Source organism: Hemitrygon akajei, chromosome 1 (assembly GCF_048418815.1).
Source record: "Hemitrygon akajei chromosome 1, sHemAka1.3, whole genome shotgun sequence".
Lineage (NCBI taxonomy): Eukaryota > Metazoa > Chordata > Chondrichthyes > Myliobatiformes > Dasyatidae > Hemitrygon > Hemitrygon akajei.
This window is the reverse complement of record NC_133124.1, coordinates 214,922,033-214,947,431: the sequence shown is the minus strand read 5'-3', so window position 1 is coordinate 214,947,431 and position 25,399 is coordinate 214,922,033. Positions and strand designations below refer to the sequence as shown.

The window sequence follows — 25,399 nt, the reverse complement described above, 5'->3', positions numbered from 1 at the left end:
AAGAAATATTCTCTCTACCCTATCTAGGCCTTCCACATTCATTAGGTTTCAATGAGATTCACCATCATTCTTCTAAACTCCAGTGGGTATAGGCCCAGAGCCAGCAGACGAAGAGGAAGTGCTGCCTTTTAGCTGACATGTGAAATCAAGGGCACACATCCCCTCAGGTAGATATTTGTAAAATATTCTACAGCACACTTTGAAAAAAGGTGAGAGCAGGAGGATTTTCATGCTATCTTTCCAAATGTTCAAGAGCTACATTCAGCTTGTAGAGCTGCTATCTCCAGCTCCAACTACTGGGATTCAGTCCTGACTTCCCATGCTGTTGGAGTGGAGGTTGCATGTCCCCTCTGTGACTGCAAGTGTTTCCTCCGACATTCCAACAATCTGACATTGGTAGTTTAATTCACTACTGGTAATTAGTATTGTCACATGCCCTGAGATACAGTGAAAAACTTTTGTCTGAATGCCGACCAGACAGAATATTCTGTATATAAGTACCTCAAGGTAATACAAATGATTTTAAAACTTCTAACTTGTAACTTTTCTGGTATGTAGATCAGTGATAACATCTGATGGGACACGAAGAGAATAAGATAAAATTAGGATAAATAGCAAACACGAGGAAATCTGCAGATGCTGGAAATTCAAACAACAGCACACACAAAATGTTGGTGGAACACAGCAGGCCAGGCAGCATCTATAGGGAGAAGCACTGACGATGTTTTGGGCCGAGACCCTTCGTCAGGACTAACCGAAAGGAAAGATAGTTTTTGGTTAGTCCTGACGAAGGGTCTTGGTCCGAAACGTCAACAGTGCTTTTCCCTATAGATGCTGCCTGGCCTGCTGTGTTCCACCAGCATTTTGTGTGTGTTGTTGTTAGGATAAATAGTTGCTTGATAATCAGTGTAAAGACTTAATTCCACTCCTGATGAAGGGTTTTGGTCTGAAACATCAACTGTTTACTCTTTTCCATAGATGCTGCCTGACCTGCTGAGTTCCTCCAGAATTCTGTGTTTGTTACTCTGGATTTCCAGCATCTACAGAATCTTGTGTTTATTATTTCTATGCTTTTTAACTTCATCGCAATACTGATTATCTTGTCTTGTTTTGTAGAGCTGTTTGTTGGGAACTTGCTGTGCACAGATTGGGTATTCTGTTATTAATCTAATTGCCACTGGCAAAGCTGACAATTATTGTGGATCTCTTGTTTCTCTGATCAGTATGTGTAGCTTGTTAGGTGTCTTCAGTGCAGTTAAGTGCCATTTTAATTGAGGTAGGTGTGGTGTCACATAAAAATCAGTCTGCTTATGCAGGGCAGGACTTTTTTTCACAAAGAGTGGTATTGGAATTTCTCTGAAAACTGTAGTTAATTTTAATGATCACCTGCTTAGTTTTCAAACATCCTTGTTAAATATGTTAAATTTTTTAATTTACCACAATGGGGTTTTAATTTGTACTTTCAATAATATTAATCCAGTAACACAGCCACTACTCTAACATACACAAAATGCTGGAGGAACTCAGCGGGATGATCAAGCCCAGTCTTGGTGAAGGGTCTTGGCCAAAAATGTCGACTGTTTACTCTTCTCCATAGATGCTGCCTGGCCTGCTGAGTTCCTCCAGCATTTTGTGTGTGTGTTGCTTTGGATTTCCAGCATCTTCAGATTTTGTTTGCCTACATTACAACATCTATGACTGTTACTTGTACTTTATTTGCTGCTAGGTATTTTAAACCACCCTGAGGTTATGAAAGGTAGATATAAATTATCCTACAACATGCTTTGAAAAGGGTGGGAGCAGGAATTCACTCACACTGTCTCGCCAAATGCTGGTTTATCAACCAAAGGGATCTAAACAATGATGTAGTCAACACTTACCAAACTGTTTATTGTATTTTCTTCAGGAGTATAAAACCTACAAGGAGAATTTCCTGAAGAGGTTCCAGCTGACAAAGCTACCCCCCTATCTCATCTTTTACATCAAGAGATTCACAAAGAATAATTTCTTCATAGAGAAGAACCCCACCATTGTCAATTTTCCAATTACGTAAGTAATTTGTGTTTAGTTTTCAGTATTTTCACCTTTTAATTGTATAGTTCCTTTAATATCCATCATAACATTATCAACTAAAATGGGAAATGCTGGAAGTACTCAGTAGGTCATGCAGCATCTGTGGAGCAAGATACAGGGTTAACATTTCAGATCAATCTGCTGGCAAGCTATGAAGGTTGATTATATGAAATTATAATATCCTGAAGACTAAATCAACATGTTAAATGATGACCTGTAATCAGAACTGACTGTCTCTGACCTGTTGCATGTTTCCAGTAGTTGTTGATAACTGTAAACTTTTTGCTAAACCAAATCCTCAGCTGATTTCCCCACATGCTCTATCTCTGACTTGCCATAAGCACAAACATTCTGCTTTCCTTGGGCTGGAGGTGCTAAAGTATTTGTAACATTTCATCTACAGCTTGGCTGATGTCAGCTAATGTAGCATAGAAACTTGAAATGCTGGGTGAAGCAGTACTTTGGGAGCCATCCAGGTGTTGAGTAAACACAACGGAACATGCTTGAATTATGAGTTTCAGATTCAGATTTACTTACCACATGTTCACTGAAACATACAGTGAAATGTGCTTGTAGTAGTTACTCGAAAACAAACCAAAACTGCTCAGGCATTAAGCATGGGGATAGACACTGCATTATGACGCACAACAGTACAAGAAGTTGTAAAGTCGAAGAAAGTATGTTTGTTCCTTTACTGAGAAATCAGCAAAGACAAACAGTCTTGAAATGATAAAAACTAATGAAACTAAAACCAGCAATGTAACAAAATAAACAGTCCAAGCGTATTCAAACATACTTAAGCCAAGTATATTTAAACAGTCAGCAAAAAAATCACCCCCCTACCCACTCCCTAGCTCTACAAAATACAACACAGACAGAATGTAGATGCATGGCTTCTACAACATCATTTGCATTACTTACCAACGTACCTAAGGATGTGCTGGGGGCAGCATGCAAGTGGCACCACATATTCCGGCACTGATGTAACAGGCCCACAGTGCTCAGCAGAACAACACAAAGCACAATAGAATAGAACACAAGAAACAAATAAAGCAGTAAAACAAGCCACTCTCCTCCTGCTTTCACTCCCTCCCACACACCCACACGGGCAATCCTCCAGTCTCCAGACCCCAGGCTTCAGCCATTAGACCAACTTCCAGACTTCGATCAGCCTTTGGGCTTCGATCTCTCATATTACCCTTGGACTAGCCAGTGAAGGGACCCTGAACTCCAGTGTCAGACTCCAGTCTCGCCAGCTGTTAGTTCCCCTATCCCTTTCGGGTAATGAGGATTTAGCATTATAAAACCAACATGCTTATTGAAATGTGTTTCAGGAATGTGGATTTAAGAGAATACCTGTCCGAAGAGGTTCAGGCTGTGCACAAACACACCACCTATGACCTAATAGGTAATGTGGTACATGATGGAAAGCCTGGTGAAGGAGCATATCGGGTCCACGTTTTGCATCATGTGAGTATGCATTTGATAAAGCCCTGTCTGTTACTGGTATTTCTTTCTCTTTACAAAACTCCTGGAAGTTTAGCTGTACTCGACTTGGTTGACCCTCAGTGGAATGAATGAATGCAATGTTAAAGTACGTTACAGATATTGAAAGAAAGATTAGCTTCAGCTTGTGCCAAATAAGTTCCTTAGGCCATGCAGAGGAGAATAAACATTTCACTATGTAATATTCTCTTAATTGAATTGTGGCATGGTAGCGTAGTGCTCCCACTGCCCATTCATACTCCTCACCTCCATTTAGGGCCCCAAATGGTCCTTCCAGGTGAGGCAGCGTGTCATCTGTGAGTCTTTTGGGGTTATCTACAGTATCTTGTGGAACTGGTGTGGCATCCCCTACCTAATGCAGATTGAAGGACCGCTTTGTTGAGCACCTTTGCTCCGTATGCAACAGGCAGAATTTCCCAATGACCAACCATTCTAACTTCAATCCCTGTTCCCATTCCAGCATGTTAGTCCATGGCCTTCCACTTTCGGGTTGGAGGAGCAACACTTCATATTTCATCTAGGTAGCCTCCAAATGACAACATGAATATTGATTTCTCTAACTTCCAGTAATTTTGTTTCTCCTCCCTCTTCTCTCTTCTTCCATTCTCCGCTTTTATTCCTTCTCTGCACCTGCCCATCACCTCCCCTGGTGCCCCTCCTCCTTCTCTCTTTCCCATGATCCACTTTGCTCTCCTATCAAATTCCTTCTTTAGTCCTTTACCATTTCCAGCTATATCTTCTCATCTTCTCACTTTGTCCTTCCCTCCCCTACCCACCTACCAGCTTGTACTCCTTCCCCTGCTCCCACCTTATTTTGACTTCCTCCCTCTTCCTTTCCGGTCCTGGTCCAAAATTATGGCTCTTTATTCCTTTACATAGATGCTGCCGGACCTGAGTATTTTGTGTATGTTACAGAAGGTTAAAGTGTTGGCACAACATGGTTGGCCGAAGGGCCTGTACTGTGCTTGTAATGCTCTATGTTCTGTCTATTGGAACACAGGACTACTGTACTTACACTGACTCTTTGTAAGAACAGTTAATGATTTCTCCACCCTTGCATTTTCTCTGAAGACCTGTAGTTTTCTGCCCTTCAAGTTATCTGATTTCCTTTTGAGGACTCATTGTCATAACTGCTGTAGTAAATAGAAAAAGCCTTTTATCAGCTCTCAACACAATAAATACAATAACAGCTGGAAGTTACAAATGGTAAAGTGTTACAGGGTATTAAACCCATAAATGCACCTTTGTGAATTTTGGCATCTGTATTGTACTGGTTTACCCACTTTGGCTCTGTATGTTATTGCGCTGCGGTTTCTGACCTTTGAGATTGCCATTCTGCTTGCCTGGCATCTCATACTGTAAGACCAGAATTGGGTCTAATGGGCAAATTGTACTTCTACAGTGTTTTTAGAAATCAGTGTTTTTGCTTCAGGTTTTAGATTCTTATTTTGAATACCAAGGCACAAGGGGGTGAGATGAAAAAGAGAAGCTTATTTCAGACACTGAAAGCCCAAGGCTACAGAAAGCTTAAAGTATACTAAATGTGGGAGTGAAATTAGATGAGATGATAATAGAATCAAAAGAAGATATAAAAAAGAAAATCTAACATTAAGTGCATTGAGACCAACATCTGGGAGTACAGTTAGACGAGAAGCTAGACTGGACTGCCAACACAGATGCCTTGTGCAGGAAGGCACAGAGTCGACTGTACTTCCTTAGAAGGTTGGCGTCATTCAATGTCTGTAGTGAGATGCTGAAGATGTTCTATAGGTCAGTTGTGGAGAGCGCCCTATTCTTTGTAGTGGCGTGTTGGGGAGGAAGCATTAAGAAGAGGGACGCCTCATGTCTTAATAAGCTGGTAAGGAAGGCGGGCTCTGTCGTGGGCAAAGCACTGGAGAGTTTAACATCGGTAGCTGAGCGAAGGGCGCTGAGTAGGCTACGGTCAATTATGGATAACTCTGAACATCCTCTACATAGCACCATCCAGAGACAGAGAAGCAGTTTCAGTGACAGGTTACTATCGATGCAATGCTCCTCAGACAGGATGAAGAGGTCAATACTCCCCAATGCCATTAGGCTTTACAATTCTACCGCCAGGACTTAAGAACTTTTTAAAAGCTATTATTAATGCTTTTTGAGATAGTGATTGAGTTAAGTATTGTATGTAATTAGTTTTGCTACAACAAGTGTATGGGACATTGGAAAAAAGTTGAATTTCCCCATGGGGATGAATAAAGTATCTATCTATCTATCTATCTATCTATCTAACAGAATAATTGAAGTGTTGACCCTGTTCAAAGTTCAAAGTAAATTGTATTATTAAAGTACATATATGACATCATATACAACCCTAAGATTCATTTTCTTGTGGGCATACTCAGCAAATCATAGAGAATAGCAACTACAACAAGATCAGTGAAAGATCAACCAGTGCAGAAGACAACAAACTGTGCAAATGCAGATATAAATAAATAGCAATACATAATGAGTACATGAGATAATGAAATAAAGAGTCCTTAAAGTGAGATTATTGGAAAATTGCAAATGGGCACTCCACTCTTTAAGAAGGGCATGGGCAGAAGAAAGGTAACTACAGGCCTGTTAACCTGACATCGGTGGTTGGGAAGATGTTGGAGTTGATTGTTCAGGATGTGGTTTCAGGGTATTTTGAGGCACATGATAGAATAGGCCAAAGTCAGCATGGTTTCCTCAAGGGAAAATCTTGCCTGACAAACCTGTTGGGAATTCTTTGAGGAAGTAACAAGCAGAATAGACAAAGGAGAATTGGTGGATGTTGTGTACTTGGATTTTCAGAATTTCTTTGACAAGGTGCCACACGTGGCTGGTTAGCAAGTTAAGAGTCCATGATATTACAGGAAGGATAGTAGCACGGATAGAGCATTGGCTGATTGGCAGGAAGCAAAGAGTGGTGACAAAGGGAACCTTTTCTGATCGGCTGCCAATGACTAATGGTGTTTCACAGGGGCCTGTTTTGGGACCATTTTTTAAGTTGTATGTCAATGATTTGAATGACAGAATTGATGGCTTTGTGGCCACGTTTGCGGACGATTTGAAGATGGGTGGAGGGACAGATAGTTTTGAGGAAGTAGAAAGGCTGCAAAAGGACTTGGACAGATTAAGGGAATAGGCAAAGAAGTGACAAATGGAATATAGTTTTGGGAAGTGCATCGTCATGCATTTTGACAGAAGAAATAAAAGCATAGACTATTTTCTAACTTGGGAATAATTCAAAAATTGGAGGTGCAAAGGGACTTGGGAGTCCTTGTATAGGATTCCCTAAAGATTAATTTGCAAGTTGAGTTGGTGACAAGGAGGGCAAGTGTAATGTTAGCATTCATTTCAAGAAGACTAGAATATAACGTCAGTTATATTCTAGTCTTCTTGATAGAATATAATGCTGAGGCTTTATAAAGCAATGGTGAGGCCTCACTCGGAGTATTGTAAGCAGTTTTGAGCTCTGTACCTAAGAAAGGATGTGCTGATATTGGAGAGGGTTCATTGAAGAATGATTCAGGGAATGAAAGAATTATAAGGAACATTTGATCTCTGGGCCTGTACTCTCTGGAATTTAGAAAAATGACGGGAGACCTTGTGGTGAAGGAGTCTAGGACTGGAGGGCACAGCCTCAGAATAGAATGACGTCCATTTGGAATGGAGATCAGGAAGAATTTCTTTAGCAAGAGGATGGTGAATCTGTAGAATTTGTTGCTGCGGTTTACCGTGGAGACCAGGTCATGGGGTGTATTTAAGGTAGAGGTTGAATGGATCCTGGTGAATCAGTGCATGAGAGGTTACAGGGAGAAGGCAGGAGAATGGAGTTGAGGAAAATGGATCAGTCATGATGAAATGACACAGCAGACTTGATGGGTCAATTGGGGTAATTCTGTTCTTGTTTCAAAGGTTCAGAGTTCCAATTTAATATCGGAGAAATGTATACAATATATATTGTATATTGTGAAATGGTTTTTCTTTGTGAACATCCATGAAAACAGAGAAATGCCCCAAAGAATGAACGACAGTTAAACATGAGAACCCCAAAGTCACCCCAGCCCACCCCTTCCACGCGTAAGCAGCAGCAGGCAACGATTCTCCCCCACCCCCAGCGAAAAAAAGCGCACCTGCTACCGAGCAAAAGCGTGAGCTAGGCAATAGCAAAGATACAGACCTTGCAGTTACCCCAAAGACTATCGCATTTCATCCGGCATTCGACAAATCACAGGTTCTCTCTCTCCCTAATAAGACATAACAACATCCCGCTAGTTTATGACGTTAAAAAGTCCATTTTGTAGCTTTTTACGAGCTCTGTGCCTTGAGATCGCAAAGACCTCGGGTCTTTGGGCCCACAGCAAAAGTTTTTTCGGCCTCCCCAACGACACATGAATCTCCTGCCATAACACTGACCCACAATCCACCCATCTCCAGAGCCCCGAGATCTTGGGCTTTCGAATTCGAACCGGACTCTCAGGCCGAACCCTTGGCATGCCGAACAACAACAGCTGGTCCTGAAACACTGAGAACGGGTCCTATTCCCGCTAAGAACCAAAGCCTGCATGTAACTCCAGGTCAGGGTCTTCAAAAGAACCTTGAAAGGGAAAAATGAAGATATTAAAGATGAAAATAGAGCTGTTTCCAAAGATGCAAGCAAAGGAGTTGCCATTTAGAGCCATCTTAACTCCTCCTCCATCACTCTCTTGTGGTTTTTATGAGGTAGTTGTGTGAGCTAGGAGTTTTCACTTTGGAGCAAAGGAGGATGAGATGTGACTTGATAGGGGTGTATAAGATGATAAGAGGCATAGTGTGGATAGCCAGTGCCTTTCCCCTATGAAACAGTTAAATGAAGAAGGTATAGTTTTAAGGCACACACACAAAATGCTGATGGAACACAGCAAGCCAGGCAGCATCTATAGGAAGAAGCACTGTTGACGTTTCGGGCCAAGACCCTTTGTCAGGACAACCCTTCGTTAGTAATAGATGCAGATACATTAGGGATATTAGGTCTCTTAAAGAGACCTTTAGATAGGCACAAAGATGAAATAAAAATGATGGACTATGTGGGAGAAGGGTTAAAGGGTTGACACGATTGTGAGTTGAAGGGCCTGTGTGTCCTGTACTGTTCCATAATTTATAATAGTGGAAGTGTTGGGCTAAGGAAACAAAGAGGACATTGCAGAGGCTCTTTCTTTCAATTTTTAATATCCATTGTTTTGGGAGTGGTGCCAGTGGATTAAAGCATTGTACAATTGGTTAAAAAGGAAATGTTTACTGGCCATATTTAAGGTAGGCAAATGAATTGATGAATTTAGAAACCACAGTGTAGAAAGCTCAGATAATCAGGTATAGTTGGCATGGATTAATTTAGTAAAAGGTCACTCTTCACTGATTCGGTTGGATTCTTTGTGAGCATGAGGGCAGTGCACATAATGAGGCCTACATGGATATTAGCAAAGCTTTTGATAACCTTCCACATACCAAATTAATCACAGAAGTAAAAGCTGTTGTGATCTAAAATTGGGATGGTGTCTGGGAGCAGAGGGTAATGATTGGCAACTGTTTTTGTATGGGAATGTTGTTGCTAGTGGGTTTCCACAGTACCTTGTATTTAGTCTCTTGTTTTGTATGAGACGATATATGAATGATAAAGACGTATTCAAGGGCATGATAAAAATGATCAAAAATTTGCCCATGTCGTTGGGAGCTTAAGACTATAGATTCACGGACCCCTCGGTTAATGGCAAGGCTCCATAGCATAAAAAAACGTCGTGAATCCTTGCTGTAGAAAAATATTGAAGGTCTTCTCAGCTGGACAGAAGAGTGATACATGAAGCTCAGTCCAGATAAGAAATATTTTCTTTGGGGATGAACTACAAGCCAGTGGAGGTATACAATAACTGAGGCTTTTGAGAGGTGTGGAGGAATAGAGGCACCATGTGATGTATGCCCACTGATCCTTGAATGTTCTCTATGACATCCCCTGTTCTATCATAGCTTTTCTATAGCAGAGTGACCAAAATTCTACACTCCACCCAAGCCAGGATCTAATTAATGCTGTTCTACCATAACTTTAAAAAAAAATCTCTTGTTAATTGGGATCTGGGTGGTGCTGGCAGGGCCAGAGTTTATTGCCTGTCACTCACAGTCCTTGACACAGTGGTGGTAAGCTGACACCTTCAACTGCTGCTATTCTTTTGGCAAAAGTACTCCCACAGTGCTGATGGGTGGGAGTTCCAAGATTTAGGGAATCCTGCACAAGGACCCTCAAATCCTTTTGCTCCTCTGATTTTTGAATTTTCTTCCCATTTAAAAAAAATTGTCTATGATTTTATTCCTTCTACAAAAGTGCATGACCATCGACTCCAACATCTTCCTAACCATTGAGATCAGGCAAACTGGCCTATAGTTTCCTTTCTTCTGCCTCCCTCCCTTCTTGAGGAGTAGATGGACATTTGCAATTTTCCACTTCTACAAAACCATGTCAAAATCTATTGATTCTTATAAGATCGTTACTAAGTCATCCTCAGCTACCTCTTTCAGAAGTCTGGGGGTGCACTCCATTAGATCTAGGTGACTTAGCTACCTTCAGACCTTTCAGTTTCCCAAGCACCATCTGCCTAGTCATAGCAACTGCACTCACTTCTGTCCCTTGACACTCTCTAACTTCTGGCATACTATTAATGTTCACAGTAAAGACTGATGCAAAATATTTTTTCAGTTATTCTGCCAATTCTTTGTCCCCCATTACTGTTTCTCAAGCATCTTTTTCCAGTGGCTTAATATCTACACACACCTCTCTTTTACTTTTTATATATCTGAAAAAAACTTGCTATCTTCTTTGATTTTATTGGCTAGCTTACTGTCATATTTCATCCCTTGTGGTTCATTTAGTTGGTTAAAAAAAAATGCTCAGTGCTCTAACTTCCCACTAATTTTTGCTCTATTATATGCCCTGTCTTTTGCTTTTGTGTTGATATTGACTTCCCTTGTCAGACACAGTTGTGTCATCCTGCCTTTAGAATATTTCCTCTCCTTTAGGATGTATCTATTTTCACCTTCCGAATTGCTCCCAGAAGTCCGGCCATTGCTGCTCTGCCGTCATTCCTGCTAGTGTCTCCTTCCAATCAACTTTGGCTAGCTCCTCACTCATGCCTCTGTCCATCCCTTTACCCACTGCAATACTGATGCATCTGATTTTAGCTTCTCCCTCTCAAATTACAGGGTGAATTCTATTATGATCATTGTTACCTAAAGGTTCCATTATCTTAAGCTCACTAATCATATCCAGTTCACTACACTGTACCCAATCCCGAATTGTTTATTCCCTAGTGGGCTCGACCACAAGCTGCTCCAAAAACCAATCTCGGTGGCATTCCACAAATTCTCTCTCGTAGGATCTAGCATCAACTCGATTTTCCCAATCAACCATGACTATCATAACATTGCCTTTTAAACACACTTTTTCTATCTTCTGTTGTAATTTGTAGACCAAATCCTGGCCTATAAATAACTGCCATCAGCGTCTTTTTACCCTTGCAATTTCTTAACACTACCCACAAGGATTTTACATATTCCAATCCTATGTCACCTCTTTCTAAAGATTTGATGTCATTTTTTACCAGCAGAGCCACTCCTCCTCTGCCTACCTGCCTGTCTCTTCAATAGACTGTGTATCCTTGGGTAGTAAGTTCTCAACCACAATCATCTTTCAGCCATTACTCTGTGATACACACAGCGTTATACCTGCCAATCTAATTGTACTACAAGATCATCTACCTTATTTCGTATACTGTGTGCATTCAAATATAACATCTTCAGTCTTGTATTTGCACTCTTTTCAGTTTTGTCCCCCTTTTACACTGCACCCATCCCACTGACTGAAATTTTGCTTTGTCATCTGCCTGTCCTTCCTGATAGTCTCTCTATACACAGCCTCTGCTTGTAAATCAACATTTGTATCCTCAGCCCTATCACTCTGGTTCCCATCCCCCTGCCAAATTAGTTTAAATTCTCCCCAACAGCCCTAGCAAACCTGCCCGTAAAAATATTCCCCCCCCCCCCCCCTCAGGTTCAGGTGTAGCCCGTCCCTTTTGTACATATCAGACCTTCCTCAGAAGAGATCCCAATAATCCATTAATCTGAAAGCCTTCTCCCTGTAACTTTTGGCACCCTTATTAATCAAGAACCTCTTGACCGCTGCTTAAAATATATCCAATGACTTGGCTTCCCTAGACATCAGAGCCAAGTAATTCCACAGATTCACCACCCTTTGGTTAAAGAAATTGCTCCTCATAGAGGAACACATAGAGTTCTTGAAGAAATGGGACGTGCATGGCTATGGGCAGGAAGGTGTGGTTAGATTGAGAGGTTCTTTGTCAATGGACATGACAGTAATGGGTTCATTCTGTGTCTGAGTTTTTCCTTTGATTTCCAGTCCAATTTTTTTGCATATTACTTGCCTCAAGATCTGTATTAGTTGGTCTGAATCTGTAAACTGGGGAATATTGCAATTAATTGTTTGACCAGACACACAATACTAGGTGCAATTTTTGGTTATGTATGTAAGTGCCTTGCAGATATAATGCTTACATTTTTTTGTGCATTCCTTTCAGGGTACAGGGAAGTGGTACGAGCTGCAAGATCTACAAGTAATTGACATCTTGCCACAAATGATTACTTTATCTGAGGCTTACATTCAGGTTAGTCCTGCTAGTGGCAGTTTACACGTGCAATGCTTTTCTGCTCTATTTATTGCTTTTTGTATTGTTACAAGACTGCAGATTATGGGAACTGAGTTTAAGGTAATAGACAATAGGTGCAGAAGTAGACCATTCGGCCCTTCGAGCCTGCACTGCCATTTTGAGATCACGGCTGATCAACTACTATCAATACCCGGTTCCTGCCTTGTCCCCATATCCCTTGACTCCCTTATCCATAAGATACCTATCTAGCTCCTCCTTGAAAGCATCCAGAGAATTGGCCTCCACTACCTTCCGAGGCAGTGCATTCCAGACCCCCACAACTCTCTGGGAGAAGAAGTTTTTCCTTAACTCTGTCCTAAATGACCTACCCCTTATTCTCAAACCATGCCCTCTGGTACTGGACTCTCCCAGCATCTGGAACATATTTCCTGCCTCTATCTTGTCCAATCCCGTAATAATCTTACATGTTTCAATCAGATCCCCTCTCAATCTCCTTAATTCCAGCGTATACAAGCCCAGTCTCTCTAACCTCTCTGCGTAAGACAGTCCAGACATCCCAGGAATTAAACTCGTGAATCTACGCTGCACTTCCTCACCAGCCAGGATGACCTTCCTTAACCCTGGAGACCAAAACTGTACACAATACTCCAGGTGTGGTCTCACCAGGGCTCTGTACAAATGCAAAAGGATTTCCTTGCACTTGTACTCAATTCCCTTTGTAATAAAGGCCAACATTCCATTAGCCTTCTTCACTGCCTGCTGCACTTGCTCATTCACCTTCAGTGACTGATGAACAAGGACTCCTAGATCTCTTTGTATTTCTCCCTTACCTAACTCTACACCATTCAGAAAATCATTACCAATGCATCCGCAATTTCCAGAGTCACCTCCTTTAGTACCCTAGGATGCAGACCATCTGGACCTGGGGATTTGTCAGCCTTCAGTCCCATCAGTCTTCTCATCACCGTTTCCTTCCTAATGTCAGTCTGTTTCATTTCCTCTGTTACCCTATGTCCTTGGCCCATCCAAACATCTGGGAGATTGCTTGTGTCTTCCTTAGTGAAAACAGACCTAAAGTACTCATTAAATTCTTCTGCCATTTCTCTGTTTCCCATAACAATTTCACCCAATTCATTCTTCAAGGGCCCAACATTGTTCTTAACTATCTTCTTTCTCTTCACATACCTAAAAAAGCTTTTGCTATCTTCCTTTATATTCCTGGCTAGCTTGCGTTCGTACCTCATTTTTTCTCCCCGTATTGTCTTTTTAGTTAAGTTCTGTTGTTCCTTAAAAACTTCCCAATCATCTATCCTCCCACTCACCTTAGCTCTGTCATACTTCCTTTTTTTTTAATGCTATGCAATCTCTGACTTTCTTTGTAAACCACTGTGGCCCCTTTCCCCCCTTTGAATCCTTCCTTCTCCAGGGGATGAACTGATTTTGCACCTTGTGCATTATTCCCAAGAATACCTGTCATTGCTGTTCCACTGTCTTTTCTGCTAGGCTATCTGTCCAGTCAACTTTGGCCAGCTCTTCCCTCATGGCTCCATAGTTTCCCCTGTTCAACTGCAACACTGACACCTCCGAGCTGCCCTTATCCTTCTCAAATTGCAGATAAAAACTGATCATATTATGATCACTACCTCCTAATGGCTCCTTTACTGCAAGATCGCTTATCAAATCCTGTTCATTACATAACACTAAATCCAGAATAGTCTTGTCCCTGGTCGGCTCTCGTACAAGCTGTTCCAAGAATGCATCCCGTAGGCACTCTACAAACTCCCTATCCTGTGGTCCAGCACCAACCTGATTCTCCCAGTTCACCTGCATGTTGAAATCCCCCATAACTACTGCGACATTACCTTTGCCACATGCCAATGTTAACTCCCTATTCAACTTGCACCCAATATCCATGCTACTGTTTGGTGGCCTGTAGACAACACCCATTTGGGTCCTTTTGCCCTTACTGTTCCTCAGTTCTATCCACACAGACTCTACTTCTCTATGTCCCCCCTTGCAAAGGACTGAATCTCATTCCTTACCAACAGGGCCACCCCACCCCCTCTGCCCACATTTCTGTCCCTATGATAGCACGTATACCCTTGAACATTCATTTCCCAGGTCTGATCTCCCTGCAGCCATGTCTCCGTTATCCCAACAACATCATAGTTACCCATTCGCACCTGGGCTTCAACCTCATCCGCCTTATATCTGACACTTTGTGCATTCAGATATAGAATTTTTAGTCCATTTCTCCTCTCTCTGTTTGTAATGCAGACAGATTTTAAGAACAGAACCTAACTGAGAGTCCAGTTGGGTAACTTACAGCTGCAAGGACAGGGTACCAGTCCTGAAATCTGTGTATTATAACTAAACCTTTTATCCTTCCCTTAATTTAGCTTGTTCCTTCCATAAACCGTTTGGACTTCATACTTCTTGTAATCTTCCCATTCTTCTACAACTAGAGGCTTTTGAAACTCCATTATTGGTATTCCTTTTGCATCGCGATTTCTCTCCTACTGTCCCTAACTCTTTGCTTGCTTTTGTTGTTTGCACAACTTTTTTTACTTGTCACACTGGGGTTTGTTGGATTTTAAAAAATGGGTTCTTTTGGGTTTCTTAGTTTTGTGACAGCCTATAAGGAGACGGATCTTAAGGTTGTATAATGTATACATACTTTGATAGTATTTGCACTTTGAACTGCCTGTACTTTGACCTCTTTTATTTTCCCATTACTCTACACGTAAATACCTAAATGTATATAAGAGATTAGGAGCAGGAGTAAGCCCCTTGAACCGGTCTCAGCCCTAATCTCTTCTGTGTAGTACTTATTTTTACCAGCCCATCACTTGTAACATTTGGCATGATACTCATAGGATCTTTACACCACTGGTTTGCATTGGCTAATATTTTAGTGAATGACAGTTTATAAGTCCTTCTCCTGGAGAAGATCAAAAGATATTCTGGTAGTAACCCATTGATTAGAGTGGACTTTGCATTGGGGAGGCGAGGCTTCAAGAAGGCAGCATCCGTCACCACAGACGCTCTCCACCTAGGGTTGCCCTCTTCTCATTTCCACCGTCGTTTTAAGAACAGCTTCTTTCTCTCCACCATCAAATTTCTGAACAGTCCATGAACATTACCTCACTACTTTGCTCTCATTTTGCACTGCTTGTTTATTTTTTATATTACATATTATAGTAACTTATGTATGTATGCACTGAACAACATTTGTCAGTGATACTAAACCTGATTCTGAATCTGAGCCACTCAGTTCTTGCAGCTATTCTGTACCATATTTGAAAGTCTGCAAACAAACAAATCATTGGTGGTAGAAAAGCATGATGCTGCTGCTCACGTGCATAGTTCACGATCATTGACATATGTCGTGAAATTTGTTGTTTTGCTGCAGCAGTACTATGCAATTCATTTTAAAAAAACTATAACTTACTATAAGAAATATAAAAATAAATAGTGCAAAAATAGTAAAATACTGTTCATGGGTTGGTTAATTGTCTGCTCAGAAATCTGATAGAGGTGGGAAATACCAATGAAACCTGAATAAGCTAGTCACTGATTCACATTTTGCTAAAAAGTGTATTGTTTTACCAACAGATCTGGAAGAGGCGAGAAGATGGTGATGAAAGTCTGCCTAGTCAGAATGGCGCATGAACGGGGAGAGAGAGAATCAGCTGACCCATGATTATCACAGCCTTGACATGAGCAGATCTGGAAGCTGTTGGCAATAGCTAAACCAAACTCTGACTATATCCCAGTGTTCGGCAGATATGGATTGAACTGATTTGTCATTGATGCAAAGTGATTTTCCACCTCTGCTGCTGCATGTCTGAAGGAAAGAACAGGAAGTTCAATACTGACTTGTGAAGGGAGTACAGTAACTCAGATCCTGCTACCCGGAGGTATTGCCATGACTGTTTTGATGGAATGAGTCTCATTTGACAGAGTGCCATGCAACAGCAGAAATTATTTCATTCGTCTGGGAACGGCACCGATTTAATCACCTCCTGTTCACTTCATTTTTGTCCTTGTGTTCTGTTTGCTGGAACACTGACAATGATTCCCATAGGATGTTGCAGATCTTACTGTATTTTTGTTATGACCTTGCCTTATTTTGTTCAAGCATTCTGGCTGATGTTTCAAATGTTGCAGAGCTGAGAAGAGAGATAATTTACTGTGTTTTACAGCCATTCCAGGTTGCAGAAACTGGCTGTATGTCTTGTTTCAGACTGGAAACATCAGTGTGTTAATTTTGTAGGTCTTAATTTTGTAAAATGTTTTTGAGTGGATTCAACTGCGTAAGACCTTTGGTCAGTCCTGAACACTGAAGGAGGGTGGTCTGGGGATTTGGGGTGTTTTTTGGATTGGTTGAAATAATTTTTACTCTTGCTCTATTTTATAAAAATTATATCACTGAAATATTTCCCTGTCTGCTTCCTACCTTTCAGCTCATTTCTGTCAACCAGGGTAAATAAAATTTTCAGAATTGTTTAAGCATTGAGCAATTGGTGTCAGTATGAATGCTGCGTTGTTGATATAACTGAACAAACCTTAGCCAGTAATGCCTTATTTTTTAAATATATAAAACATTTGGCATTATTATATATATTATTAAATCTACTTCTCTATTGCTAGTTCCAATTCCTTGCTTTCTGCAGATATAGCTTTTACTTTGTGTCTAACAAATGTACAAGCCTGGATGGTGGTGATAGACAATCTTATTTGATCAGGATTTGGTCCTCAGGGAACTGTTTGTTTTGTGCACACCCTTACCCTGGCGCACTTTGGATAATGGAAAACTAATTAAATTTATAGTTTTATAGTTCAGAGTTGCACAGTCACACAGAACAAGGCAGCAGGCCATTGGCATCCCAAGTCTGTCTCAACTATAGAGTACATCTTTGCATGAACCCTACACAATCCTGTTGTTATTCTCCTCAGATTCTACCTAGGGTCAGTTTACTGGGGACTTCAACCTACAAACCTGAACATCTGTGGGATATGGAAGGAAACCAACAGCACCTGGGCAAAAGCCACATGGTCACAGCAGGAGCATGTAACCTCCAAACGGTCAGAGGTTTAGGTTTAAATCTGGGTCACTGGCCAGCATTCTACTGTGGGGAAGATGGATTCCTTATAGGAAAGTCAAATGAGGGAGAGGCTGACCACTGGGCTGTGTTGCCATCTCTACTATGATATCGTGTTTTCTCAAATTGATTTATTTGTGATGCTTTCTACAGCAGGAAAGTGCCAACATTCAGTGCTGAGCCTTGCATGACTGACTACTTGAGGCATGTACAGCAGCTGAGGATAAAGGGTATGAGAATCACAAATTTAAAAAGGTATGTTGATTAAAGTTTAAGAAACAGAACATGATTTTAAAGTACTTTAATCTGCTGAATAAATGTAAAACCAATAAAAGCATAATTTTTTGCACACTGTTATAACCAAGACTAATAATCAAGGAAATGTTAACAAGTAAATCTACATCATTGATTAAAATTCTGTCACAATCACATTTTTAAAAAAAGTATTTTTGTTCTCTTGCTATTAATTTATTGTACTAATCCCAGCTGTTGTTCATCTAGTTTCAAGCTGTTAGTCAATCACAGTTCATTGACAGCATTATTAATACAACCAATGGTAATGACAAAAAACAGAAATCATAAAGACTGTTACTAATATACAGTGAATTATTTTTAAAATACTCTTAGGCAAGGAAATTTGCTTTAATTAAAATTTCTCCTTAAACTGAATCCCCAAAGTAACTAACAGTTTAAACCACTGCATTAAAGAGCAACAGTTGCTTTAATACACAAAGCAGGAAATCTTTTGCCGTTGGAGATATAGCAATCAAATGAACCTCATTTCACCAATTTCATGAACCACTTACAGTTGAGAACAGCTTCTCTAATCCTGTCACAAACTCCATGAAATCTTGTCTCACCCTTATTTACTCCAAGGAGAAATTGATAGACAAGTTCCACCTTCTGTTGTATCTACTGTTGCCATTGTCTTTCATTTTAGTAGAACTGAGCTTTTACCTCGTGTTCAATTCCTATTCCTTTCAAAATGTTAAATTTTAACAGTTGATCAAAAATAATTCCTAATCAATTCTTGTCATTAAAACTCAAATATAGCATCTGTCAATATTGGTTAGATGGAAGTAAAGGATTACCAATAACATCTCACAATAATAGGGATTGCATTGAATGCACAAGCTATAGCAACACAAAATTGCTTAAAGGAAACATGCACACACACAAGCAGAATCATTTAACGGGTACTAAAGGAAGAGCCTTTGCATTTTTAAAGTATTTAATTTCTGCTGTCTTCCACCAGAAATGACCTCTAGTTCCAGACGTGGTTCTTGCAGTGTTCAACAGCCTAAAAAATCCGAATAGAAATAAGATATCACTGCATTATCAGAATTCACAACACTCTTTTAATCTCCTAATCTTTAAAACTGTTTGTAATTTTGTTGAATTCAAGATTGATTATAACCTGTTCATTTCTTCCTACTTTGTGGTTATTGCTGCAGCCCTTCACAAGTACAAGAACAGAAGGAATCATGTCTTAGAAAGGATGTGGGAATGCCTGTAGTTATCAACTGCTTTCAAGCCTTGTGTGAGCTAGCCTATGTTTGAGTGATATGGCATGGTAACAGACCCTCCCAGCCCAATGAGCCCATGCTGTCCAATTGCACCCATACGCCCAATTAATCTACTAACCAGCAGGTCTTTGGAATGTGGGAAAACTGGAACACCTGGAGTAAACCCAGGCAGTCATGGAGAGAACCTACAAACTCTTTGTAGACAGCAGTGAAATTGAATCTGGGTCACTGGCACTGTAGTAGCGTTAGGCTCACTGTTAAGCCACTGTCTTGTCACACAAAAACGCTGCTGATTGAAGTTATTACCTCATCTGTGACAGAAACAGGGTTTGATTTGAAGTTTGTAAATGTAAACATCTACTTTGTAAATGTGACTAGGAAGTCACCTGAAATGTTATTGCACAGATGATCTGTTGCTACTGCAGGCAAGAAAGGCAGTGCAACTTTAAGTAGAGAGATAACTATAAGGTGTACCTGAAAGATTAAGGAAGTGGCATCGGAAAGGAGTTGGGGCCGTCAGAAATCAGGCATGATCATAGTAAATAGTGGAGCAGGCTTGGCAAATGGGAGGTCCTACTACCTCTCCTATTTTCTTGTGGTTTTTTTTTTGTTCAATAAGACAAGATAAATGTTACTTTGGCCTTTAGTGAAAGATCACAGTACAAAAATAGAGATGTATTCCTCTAATTATTTAGATTCCAAACGAGGCTGCATTTGAATCAGTATAGGTTTAATTTTGTAACCCAAGGAAGGATATACTTGTGATAAGGGGGAGCACAGCAAAGTGAATACTAGGATAGTGGGTTTGTCTTGAGGGGTGATTAAGTAGATGGGCTTGTTAAGATTGGTAGGTGATCCCATTGAAACAATTGATAGGGCTTACTAGAGTGGATAGGGAGTCCAGAACCAAGATCACTGTCTCAAAATAAAATTTAAGACAAGTGAAACTCTTCACTCAGAAAGAAGTGAATCTTTAGAATTCTCCATTGAATAATACTGTGAAGGCTCAGTTATACAAGATTGAGATATTCAGGAATCAAGTGATAGCGAGAAAAATTATACCAGCCAGTTCTTAACAAACTGCAGTGGCTGGTTACCTGAAATTGTTGAACTTAATGCCAAATCCTGATGGCTACAGCAAGCTTGTGAGAAATCATCATCTAATTTGGTACCATGTCAGCATAGTGGTTAGTGCAAAGCTAATACAGCTTGTGGCCTTCTGAAGTTTGGAGTTCCATTCCAGCGTCATTCTGTGAGGAATCCTGTACATCCTCCCCATGGAATATGTGGGGTTTCCCTAGTTGCTCCGGTTTCCTCCCACATTCCAAAGACATAGCAGGTAGGTTAATTGGTCATTCAAAAATTGTCCTGTAACTAGGTTAGGGTTAATTGGGATCGTGGGGTTGCGGGGCCGGTGCCTGGAAGGGCGTACTCTGCGCTTTATCACTAAATAACTGTTGCAGAATACCTTGTTCCTGTGGTAGTCATGGTGGCTCTAGTGCAGCCCCCCTGATATTGGTATAAATTATATTAAGGTCTTTAAGTTGGATGTGACCACAGTGTGAAAGGCAGGCTCTCAGTTTCCAGTTTTGTTGGTTCAGTGCAATACTCCAGGAGGAAAAATAAACAATCAGATCTGTTTGTCACCCACTGTCTTCTTTTTTATCTCTGGCTGCTAACACTATTCCTGTATCTCATCAAAAAATGAAGTTTACTTACATGACACTTGGTGGCTGTTTCTCGGTCCTTACACCAGTACGCTGGTCCCCAAGTACATTTATTCTCTCCAAGCAGATGTACAGTCTTTTTCCTTACACAGATGCTCAGTTCCTATTAGTAAATGTGCGACATGACATGAGTTAAAATCATTTTGAACCATTATGGGTTTGTACAACTCCAAAAGATTGTGCTGGAAATACTCAGCACCTGAAGAAAGAAACAAAATTATCATTTCAGGCTGATTAAAATTACTTTTCACCCAAACTAGTAAAGGTTTGGAAACAAGGGTAATTTAAAGAACAATTGGGAAAATGGTGGAGAGAACAAAGGGTAGAGATCAGGACGACTGTGGGCGCAGCTTGTTGATTGTCAATGGCCTGTCGATAGATGTGAACTGAGGGGAAATAAATGAAGAAAGAATGGCTGACAGAAGCTAGTGCTGGAATAGTAAGATTTGGAACATTAGAAGAGTATAGGCTCTTTGGCCCACAATCTTGTGTTAACCCTTTAACCTATTGCAAAATCAATCTAACCATTCCTTCCCCCACAGCATTAACTTTTCCATCATTCATGTGCCTTATCGAAGAGTCTCAAATGTCCCTAGTGTATCTGCCTGTACCAGTACCCCTGGGAGCCACACACTCTGTCCCCTTTACTTTCCTCCTAACACCTTAGAGTTATGCCCCCTGTATTAGCCAATTTCCTCCTAGGAGAGGAAGATGTCTGTTGATAACATTACATCAGAGGTAATGGAAATTATAGGGAAACCATTGAAAAATGGATAGGGTCCAAGACATCTCAGATCGGGTGCAGGTTATTCTCGAGAGGGAGGGCAAGAATCCAGATGTTGTGGTCCATGTAGGGACCAATGACGTGGGTCGGATGAGTGAGGGGGTCCTGTGTAGGGAGTTCAGGGAGTTAGGTGCGAAGCTGAAGAGAAGGACCCCCAGGGTAACAATCTCTGGATTGCTACCTGTGCCACGTGCGAGTGAGGCAAGGAACAGAAAGATTATAAAGATTAATACGTGGCTGAGAGGATGGTGCAGGAGGGAGGGCTTCAGGTTTGTAGATAATTGGGCTTTGTTCCAGGGAAGGTGGGATCTGTTCCGAAGGGACGGTTTACACCTGAACTGGAGCGGTACTAACATTCTTGCAGGGAAGTTTGCTAGTGCTTCTTGGGGGGGGTTTAAACTAAATTTGCGGGGGGCGGGGATCCAGAATGTGAGAGAGGATAGCGAGAGGAAGAATAAAGGACAGGTGGGGACTACACGGTTTCGGAATATTAAGTGTGTAGTAGAGAAAGGTGAGGCGGAACAAGTGATAAGGAGGACACATGTACAGAGGGATGGTCTGGCGGAACATGGAGTTAAATGTGTTGAAAGAATAAGTAAATTTAGGAAGGACAATAAAATTCTAGGGGCATATAGCCCGATGGGAGTTCGGGGAGCTGGGTTAAGCACAATAGGCAGCGATTCAAACAGAGAGAGGAGAAATGGGCTAAAAATTCTATATCTGAATGCACGAAGTGTCAGGAATAAGGCGGATGAGGTTGAAGCCCAGGTGCGAATGGGTAACTATGATGTTGTTGGGATAACGGAGACATGGCTGCAGGGAGATCAGACCTGGGAAATGAATGTTCAAGGGTATACGTGCTATCGTAGGGACAGAAATGTGGGCAGAGGGGGTGGGGTGGCCCTGTTGGTGAGGAATGAGATTCAGTCCTTTGCAAGGGGGGGACATAGGGTCAGGAGAAGTAGAGTCTGTGTGGATAGAATTGAATTACAGTAAGGGCAAAAGGACCCAAATGGGTGTTGTCTACAGGCCACCAAACAGTAGCATGGATATTGGGTGCCAGTTGAATACGGAGTTAACAATGGCATGCGGCAAAGGTAATGTCGCAGTAGTTATGGGGGATTTCAACATGCAGGTGAACTGGGAGAATCAGGTTGGTGCTGGACCACAGGATAGGGAGTTTGTAGAGTGCCTACGGGATGCATTCTTGGAACAGCTTGTACGAGAGCCGACCAGGGACAAGACTATTCTGGATTTAGTGTTATGTAATGAACAGGATTTGATAAGCAATCTTGCAGTAAAGGAGCCATTAGGAGGGAGTGATCATAATATGATAAGTTTTTATCTGCAATTTGAGAAGGATAAGGGCAGCTCGGAGGTGTCAGTGTTGCAGTTGAACAGGGGAAACTATGGAGCCATGAGGGAGGAGCTGGCCAAAGTTGACTGGACGGATAGCCTAGCAGAAAAGACAGTGGAACAGCAATGGCAGGTATTCTTGGGAATAATGCACAAGGTGCAAAATCAGTTCATCCCCCAGAGAAGGAAGGATTCAAAGGGGGGAAAGGGGCCACAGTGGTTGACAAAGGAAGTCAGAGATTGCATAGCATTAAAAAAAAGGAAGTATGACAGAGCTAAGGTGAGTGGGAGGACAGATGATTGGGAAGTTTTTAAGGAACAACAGAACTTAACTAAAAAGACAATACGGGGAGAAAAAATGAGGTACGAACGCAAGCTAGCTAGGAATATAAAGGAAGATAGCAAAAGCTTTTTTAGGTATGTGAAGAGAAAGAAGATAGTTAAGAACAATGTTGGGCCATTGAAGAATGAATTAGTGAAAACAGATCTAAAGTTCTCATTAAATTCTTCTGCCATTTCTCTGTTTCCCATAACAATTTCACCTAAGGAAGACACAAGCAATCTCCCAGATGTATGGGTGGGCCAAGGACATAGGGTAACAGAGGAAATGAAACAAATTGACATTAGGAAGGAAATGGTGATGAGTAGCTGATGGGACTGAAGGCTGACAAATCCCCAGGTCCAGATGGTCTGCATCCTAGGGTACTAAAGGAGGTGGCCCTGGAAATTGCGGATGCATTGGTAATGATTTTCCAATGTTCCTTAGATTCAGGATCAGTTCCTGAGGATTGGAGAATGGCTAATGTTATCCCACTTTTTAAGAAAGGAGGGAGGGAGAAAACAGAGAACTATTGACCTGTCAGCCTGACATCGGTGGTGGGGAAGATGCTAAAGTCCATTATTAAGGATGAAATAGTGGCATATCTAGATAGCAGTGATAGGATTGGGCTGAGCCAGCATGGATTTACCAAGGGTAAATCATGCTTGACTAATCTGTTGGAGTTTTTCGAGGATGTAACCAGGAAGTTAGACGGGGGAGATCCAGTGGATGTAGTGTACCTTGATTTTCAGAAGGTATTTGATAAGGTCCCACATAGGAGATTGGTGGGTAAAATCAAAGCTCAGGGCATCGGGGGGAAGACATTGACATGGATAGAAAACTGGTTGGCAGATAGAAAGCAAAGGGTAACGGTGAATGGGTGTTTCTCGGAATGGCAGGTGGTGACTAGTGGGGTGCCACAGGGCTTGGTATTGGGACCACAGCTGTTTACAATTTACGTCAACGATTTGGATGAAGGCATTGAAAATAACATCAGCAAATTTGCTGATGATACTAAGCTGGGTGGCAGTGTGACATGTGATGAGGATGTTAGGAGAATTCAGGGTGACTTGGATAGGCTGGGTGAGTGGGCAGATACTTGGCAGATGACGTTTAATGTGAATAAGTGTGAGGTTATCCACTTTGGGAGTAAGAACAGGAAGGCAGATTATTATCTGAACGGTGTAGAGTTAGGTAAGGGAGAAATACAAAGAGATTTTGGAGTCCTTGTTCATCAGTCACTGAAGGTGAATGAGCAAGTGCAGCAGGCAGTGAAGAAGGCTAATGGAATGTTGGCCTTTATTACAAAGGGATTGAGTACAAGAGCAGGGAAATCCTTTTGCATTTGTACGGAGCCCTGGTGAGACCACACCTGGAGTATTGTGTACAGTTTTGGTCTCCAGGGTTAAGGAAGGACATCCTGGCTGTACAGGAAGTGCAGCGTAGATTCACGAGGTTAATTCCTGGGATGTCTGGACTGTCTTACGCAGAGAGGTTAGAGAGACTGGGCTTGTACACGCTGGAATTAAGGAGATTGAGAGGGGATGTGATTGAAACATATAAGATTATTACGGGATTGGACAAGATAGAGGCAGAAAATATGTTCCAGGTGCTGGGAGAGTCCAGTACCAGAGGGCATGGTTTGAGGATAAGGGGTAGGTCATTTAGGACAGAGTTAAGGAAAAACTTCTCCCAGAGAGTTGTGGGGGTCTGGAATGCACTGCCTCGGAAGGTAGTGGAGGCCAATTCTCTGGATGCTTTCAAGAAGGAGCTAGATAGGTATCTTATGGATAGGGGAATCAAGGGATATGGGGACAAGGCAGGAACCGGGTATTGATAGTAGTTGATCAGCCATGATCTCAAAATGGCGGTGCAGGCTCGAAGGGTTGAATGGTCTACTTCTGCACCTATTGTCTATTGAAACCATTTTTGTGCGGGTGGGGGAGGGAGTGAGACCAGAAATACAGGAAATGGAACAGATGTGGTAGGAATGCTAGTGGAGGATCTGGGTCTAAGAGTGAGGAACGACCCGAGGTTTGGCCAATATAAGCACCAGGCTGGATTGAAATAGTGAGGATATTGTGGTCAGAGGTGAGGAATGGCTGTTCAACTCACTGCTCCATGAAGCTTACTCATCTCTGTGCTGAATTGAGGCTGTGGCCTGCAACTAATAGGCTCCTGGTTAGGCTATGAATGTCTTAATAGCTGTGGACTCACTTTCATGAACTTCAGTTCTGAATGTTATTTGTCTACTTTTATTGTTTGCATAAATTGTTTTTTTCTGCACAT

At 41.5% G+C, this 25,399-nt stretch overlaps 2 protein-coding genes across 4 annotated transcripts in view; one reads left to right on the top strand and one right to left on the bottom strand.

Moving 5' to 3' along the window:
- Window positions 1-16,811, top strand: part of usp39 (ubiquitin specific peptidase 39) — a 51,145-nt gene extending 34,334 nt beyond the window's left edge. Inside the window, exons 10-13 of the mRNA XM_073060549.1 lie at window positions 1,907-2,049; window positions 3,408-3,543; window positions 12,204-12,290; window positions 15,909-16,811. Of these exons, the coding sequence (XP_072916650.1) occupies window positions 1,907-2,049; window positions 3,408-3,543; window positions 12,204-12,290; window positions 15,909-15,965 (423 nt within the window). The 3' untranslated portion in view covers window positions 15,966-16,811. The remainder of the gene's footprint in view (window positions 1-1,906; window positions 2,050-3,407; window positions 3,544-12,203; window positions 12,291-15,908) is intronic.
- Window positions 16,812-17,684: 873 nt separating this feature from the next.
- LOC140735460 (prosaposin-like) overlaps window positions 17,685-25,399 on the bottom strand; it is a 112,717-nt gene continuing 105,002 nt past the window's right edge. For all 3 annotated transcript variants that reach the window (XM_073060570.1, XM_073060577.1, XM_073060561.1), the window contains 2 exons: window positions 20,644-20,754; window positions 17,685-18,698 (listed from right to left, as the gene is read on the bottom strand). In XM_073060570.1, the coding sequence (XP_072916671.1) occupies window positions 18,663-18,698; window positions 20,644-20,754 (147 nt within the window). In that variant the 3' untranslated portion in view covers window positions 17,685-18,662. The remainder of the gene's footprint in view (window positions 18,699-20,643; window positions 20,755-25,399) is intronic.